At 42.9% G+C, this 6,468-nt stretch overlaps 1 protein-coding gene across 1 annotated transcript; it reads right to left on the bottom strand.

Moving 5' to 3' along the window:
• Positions 1-2,565: 2,565 nt before the first annotated feature.
• Positions 2,566-4,640, bottom strand: LOC134445251 (leukotriene B4 receptor 1-like). Its single transcript, XM_063194326.1, has 2 exons — positions 4,100-4,640; positions 2,566-3,377 (listed from the first exon to the last, which is right to left on the bottom strand). Exons 1-2 carry the CDS (start codon positions 4,607-4,609, stop codon positions 2,886-2,888), a joined length of 1,002 nt encoding a protein of 333 aa, XP_063050396.1. The 5' UTR covers positions 4,610-4,640; the 3' UTR covers positions 2,566-2,885.
• Between the last annotated feature and the right edge of the window lie 1,828 nt (positions 4,641-6,468).

Raw genomic sequence — 6,468 nt, 5'->3', positions numbered from 1 at the left:
CTCCAACGAGGAGTTAGATGCTGTTAAGCAGCCTGTTAATGACGTGCCGTCGAGGAAACCAAAGCCTCCCGACCGTCCTGGAATTTCTGAGTCGGTAGTACCACGAGTTGAGGACCCGACAAGTCTCAAGCGTGGATACCGGCTCCTTTCCTCATTAATGTGTTCAATTTTATACGCTGCCATGTCTGACCGTTACCCGTTTAAAAGGCTGCCATGGTAGTTGTTGCGAGCCATTTCCGTTTGCTTGGTATCGCCAAATCCTTTGATTGACATAGTTGTCAGCTTGATTTAAACGTTATATAAAACCACTCTATTCCATTTGAAATGTCATTAGATGACTGATTTTGTTGTTTTGTTATGTATGGAATTGTTCCTATGCAGTAATCTTTGCTCTGCCATTTCAGTTAATGTTGGATAAAGAAATGCTGAAGTTCCAGCCTGTTGGGGGTTGAGTAGGCTAGTTTATACATTTATTGCTTTTTCTGGATATTTTCTTTTATGGAGACTATAGTCACCATTTTAGGATGGGGGTGTTATGTCTGTCTCTTCATCTGTATTTCTTTTGGCTCCCTCTAATGTTTGTCTTTTGTAAATAGCAGGGAGATGTGATTGGTGGTCCATCCCCATCAACCGGATGGGCCACACCTGATTTACTAATTGGGTACACCTGCGGCAGCCATTCAAAAGGACTGCCGCATGCCTGCTGAGGAACTTCATTTTCCTGACCCGTTTTTGTCTGAAGCTCTTTCCGTCCTGTTTCCCATGACATTGAAGCTTTTTGTCTTTTCTTTTGGATTTTGAGCTTTGATGCTCCGTCGCATTCTTTGTATAACCCCTAGACTTTCGCCATTAAACCCTTTTTGAGCTTTCGTATTGTGTCTGTCCCCTTATGTTACTTGTTTGGAACACATTTAAAGATGATGATGAAACCATACCTACAGTAGGTTTGAGAAGATGTTCAGGTAAAACGGGACACTCATTTAAATTATGAAGCATTTGTTAAGAGGTTGAAACATTATCATGCTTACTGTAAGCATTGATATATGTAGTCCTACATCTGAGGTGTGTCAAGTAGTGTGTGTGCATATGAGGTAGAGCACCTGCCATGCTTCTGTTTCTGTGTATTGAGATAGATGTGAATAGATTGGGTCAGTAGGCTACACACATACCATCTGGTGTGAACCAGGCTAGCTTAGCACACTTATTTGAAAGGAAGTCTATACTGCACACTGCATATAGGTGCCTCGTTGTATGCCCCTGTCAAGTCTCGTGACATATGCCAATCTAACCACAGCCACGGCAGCAGAGAGAAGCTGAAAAGTAGGTCATTGGGGTAGTGGGAGGGACTGGTATTTATAAACTACAGAGAACAAAATGCTTTCCTTCCTTATAGGGCCTTTAAAGACTGTAATCAAAACTGAAATAGCACTAGGCCTATGTATTTCGCACAGTGTGATACATCTATTCAAACCCGCACAGTTCTCTGCCCCCCCCCTCCCCATTGACTTTCTCATAATAAAACGTAACACAAACATATTGGCATTAGTATTCACAATAGTGTAGTGAACAAAAGGTATGTTTGCTGCCAGAAAGAGATCAGACTTGAGCATAATCATTGTGTCTGTGAGATGCACTTGCCAATAGAAAGACAAAGAACTGCAGACTGAACAAACCACGTACAAAGTGCAAGTACCCGTCACACCGCCCAACCCAGCACACAGAAATGCACGTACACCTAAAGGTGTTAGCCACAAGCATGCTTTACACAGTGTAGAAAACTGAAAATAGCAATAGCATCCGGTCAAATAGAGATAATACGCACCTGACTAAAAAACTTGGCTTTGCTGCCAAAGAGGTATTAACCGAAACGTACTGTACAGTATAAAACAAGATAAAACTGATGGCATTGTGTTGTTTTCTTTGCGTAGAGACTATTGTAAGCTTATTGTCCTCAAAATTTTAATTTCCAAGTCTTAATGTATTACTTGAGGCTCTCTGTAATGTCATTACAATGTTGTTATGATGTAGGCCTAGTTGAGTGCAGCAGTGTGAACGTGATTCAGTATGCACAGCACAGCACTGCACCGATTGTGTCTGTTGGACAATTTATGTTGAAGAGTGTATGGAGGAAATTCACAAAGTTCAAAGGTTTTAAGGTTTTAAATACTTTATTAGTTTCCTTAATAGCTTTACAGTAAACTTTACTAGTAACTAATTTTCTCATCTTCAAATTACAAAAATAGTGATTATAATCCTGCACTGTATAATATATATATTTCTTTATTTACATATTGCACAGACATAAAGGTCAGAAGGCATAGCATTTATATCTACATATTATGCTTTTGACAAATTATAGGCTGTTTATGTTTGAATATAATTATTTGAACATATTACAATAATTAATATAACATATACTGTACAATCTGACATGACTTGCATTGACAAATTCAACAAAGGTTCCGGCAGTGGAAAACAATGTAAAACAAAATTGTGGAACAAGAAGGACACACCACATTATTAAAGGACACGCACACACGCACTCACACACAGTTCCATAGCAACAACAAAGTAAGTAGAACTATGTAATGGACAGCTACTGTATTAATGATTACTGGCCACTGGCCAAAATCACCAAGTCCACATAGGCTTCATTTGTTCATTTTTAGGTGAACAACATTTACAGATTTTTTTAAGAAAGTGCGCTCAACTCCCAACTATTTCTCATAAGGTCTTCGGATGCCAGCAAACAGCAAAGTTCATATTTAATGAAAAAGCCGCAAGGAAGAAGGCTTAGGCTGAAACGTCTGTCTGTTATGCTAACCCTAGATTAAACTACAAGAATTACACCCAAGAGTGCACCTTTTTAAACTAAATATCAATATTTACTGCTTACATAAAGTATTACCGCTACTACTTGCCTCTAACGCGCTGTTTGCTTGGGGACCAAAACTCGGCAGTTTTACTACGGAGCTGCGTCTCAGGGCGCGGTGGGAGAAGGCGTAGAGCAGGGGGTTCACACAGCTGTTGAGGAAGGTCATCGCCCCGGTAACCCCTCCAGTGACCTTGGTGATCCGCAGGAGGCTCGGGGAGCCCAGAGACACCGCCATGATGGTCAGGAAGTTGTTGAGGTGAACGGGGATGGAGAAGATGAAGAAGACCACGATGATGCTGATCACCAGCCGCTTCATCCGCCTGTGGCCCGCGCCCACGGCCTGCTTCACCCTCCTGTGTAAGGTGACGTACAGTGAGGCCAGCACGGAGAAGGGCAGCACGAACAGCAGCAGACTCTCCACCAGCAGGGTAGCCACCTCCTCCCCGACCGACCGGTACCGCGGCAGGCAGTGCAGCAACCCGTCCTTCTCCCCCAAACGCACCTAAACAAAACAATTATCCAGTCTTTTTCATGTAGGCGTGACCAGGGCCATAACCAGACATTTTCAAATACCGAGGTCAAATACTGCATGCTGTACTGCAAACTGTACATTTAGAATGCTTCAAACACTTCAGTCAAACTCTTACGTTTGTTTTCATTAATCACTGCCTTGAGGATAAATGGGGGTGGCGTATACAGACTGAATTTATCATTGTTGATCACGTATCGATTTCCATCATAGATACATTTTACATTACTGAAAAAAAATACAGAGGACATGACCTCTGTGTCCTCAATGTTAGGTTTCGGCCATGGGCATGACCAAGTTGTATACAAGGTGTCAATTTGGTCATTGTAGACTAACACACAGTTTTTTGTTAACTGGAGATGTGCCCCCTCTTTGTGATTTTTGTTGAAGCCCTCTTACTATTAAGCATATTTTAACTTGCTCTGCACTGAGAATGAAAAGGCAGCAGTTTTTTAAGAAAGATAGGCTACTGTTTTTGATATTTTAGGGTCCCACCTTCAAAGGGTTTGAATTTTTTAGAATGTATTGATGTTAAGAAGTGTATTTAATCTCTGAATTTATATAGTTGTTGTAGTTTTGTAAATGTGATGTAATGTTTTTTCCATCTGTATTGCCCATGATATAGCCATAGCTGCTGAAATGGCAATACAATGTAATCAATCAATCAATCAATCAATCAATCAATCCAAACTCACCTCCCTTTGCACCAGAGCGTGGCACGACGTCACGGCGCCGAGAACCCAGACGGTGGCCACCAGGATCCTCCTGCTGGAGGCGGTGAGCTTGCTCCAGCTCTGCGGGTGGAGCACCTGGACGTAGCGCTGCACGCACAGCAGGGTGACGCACAGCACGCTGGTGTACAGGCTGCAGTAGACCATGTAGGACAGCAGCTTGCACGTCACCTGGCCGAAGCTGAAGCCGTGCAGCAAGGTGTAGATCCACAGAGGCAAGGTGAGCAGGGTCAAAAGGTCGGATATGGCCAGGTTCAGCATGACACACAGGGTGAAGCAGCCTGTGTGCACCTTCTCCCAGAGGATGTTCAGCACCATGGCGTTGCCGGGCAGGCCCACGGCACAGCACAGCCCCAGCAGGACGCTGGTCAGCTGGATCTCCAGGGAGACCACCGGCACCGGTGGTGTGGTGGAGATGTTGGAGATGTTGACGGCCTGCTGCTGCTGCTGCTGCTCCTGCAGGGACGGCTGCATGGTTGGACAGGGAACAAGGAACAAGGACCGACTGATGCTGCTGCTGCTGCTGGTGGTGGTACAATGTTGTCGAGGCAAGGACCTGCTGATGCTGCAGCTGCTGTATGGTTGTCAAGGCAAGGACCTTCTGCTCCTGCTGCTGCTGCTGCTGCTGCTGGTGCTGGTGCTGCTGGTGGTGCGATGGTTGTCAAGGCAAGGACCTACTGATGCTACTACTGCTGGTGGTGGTGGTACAATGTTGTCAAGGCACAGACCTACTGCTGCTGCTGCTGCTGCTGCTGCTGGTGGTGGTCAAGGCGAGGACCTAGAATAGAATATAATAGAATAGAATAGAATAGAATAGAATAGAATAGAATAGAATATATTTTATTTGTCAGTGTAACAAGTGCAACGAAATTGCGCATCCCCTGTTGATTGAGGCAAAAAATAAATAAATAAAAATAATTCAAAATAATTCAAATAATTAAAAAAATATTTTTTGAAAGAGTAGATATACAAATTATTCTTACTACTATTACTATCTCTACTATTACTTATTACTATTCAACCTACCGCTGCTGCTGCTGCTACTGCTGGTGCTGGTACGATGTGATTGTAGTGCAGTGCAGCCTAAAGGCAAGTGGGAAGTTATAGATATTGAAAAAACACTGTAAGGTCTTGGTCTCTTGCCTTCTTCCTGTTCATGATGCCTCACAGCTGATAGCTCAGAAGCAAACAACACCTCAAAAACCACACACAACTTTCATGTGTGGAGGCGCTGTCGTATACCAGTGGGTTTATATGCACGCCCACTTGCTTTCATGCATGCTGTTTCCAAGCACAGAGCAGCTTTTTAACCATATAGTTCAGAGAAGCACTGCAAATGACTGTGTTTGATTATTGGAATGGTAATGGAGATTTTTTTTTTTAGATTCTCAATCAGCCACGTCAGTGTCTCTGCTGTTGCATGCAACAAATGCATACAGTATATTTATGAAGTGACTTCCTTTCATGCATGCTATTGCCAAGCACAGAGCCACTTTTTAACCATTTAGTTCAGAGAACCACTGCAGATGAACTTATTTGATTATTGGAATGGTAATGGAGATTTTTTTAGATTCTCAATCAGCCACATCAGTGTCTTCCTCTCTGCTGTTGCATGCAACAAATACATGTACAGTATATTGATGAAGTGACTTACTTTCCAAGCACAGAGCCCTTTTTTAACCATGTAGTTCAGAGAACCACTGCAAATGAACTAATGCCTCTTTTCCACTGCCAGTTTTCTGTTTGGCCAACAGCTAGACAAAGCCTGACTCGGCCGCCCCTTTTTGCTTTTCGAATAGGCACGACACAGCTCAATCGTAAAGCGAAAAGTGGCGGCCGTGTTGTGCTGTGTCAAGCTGTAGGCCTACCAGAAAACCGGCAGTGGAAAAGAGGCATTAGTTGATTATTGGAATGGTAATGGAGATTTTTTAGATTCTCAATCAGCCACGTCATCAAATTAGTGTAGGCTACAGTATATTGATGAAGTGAAAAGTGGCAGACCGTGACAGACACTCAATATCATTATTATAGACGAGTCAGACGAATGACATTACAGTTATGGCCCAACATTGAATTAACCCATTTTAGCCTAAGGCACCTGCAAAAAATGCCCGCTGAATGCTAAAGCCCTTTTTGGGAAAAGATGTCCTCTACCTATAAACCTAAATATCTAAGCCCCTGAAACAGATAAAAACATGAAATAAGTTGCATTTAGAAGCTAGGACCCTCATTTTGCATTTTAATGTGTACATTCAGCTCTAACATACCCACATTTTCATTAAAAAAAAAAAAACCTCAAGTCTCAAGAGCCTGAATGCAGCGTATACAGTATG

Source organism: Engraulis encrasicolus, chromosome 3 (genome assembly GCF_034702125.1).
Source record: "Engraulis encrasicolus isolate BLACKSEA-1 chromosome 3, IST_EnEncr_1.0, whole genome shotgun sequence".
Lineage (NCBI taxonomy): Eukaryota > Metazoa > Chordata > Actinopteri > Clupeiformes > Engraulidae > Engraulis > Engraulis encrasicolus.
The sequence above is the reverse complement of the archived record's forward strand: the minus strand, read 5'-3'. Positions and strand labels throughout refer to the sequence as shown.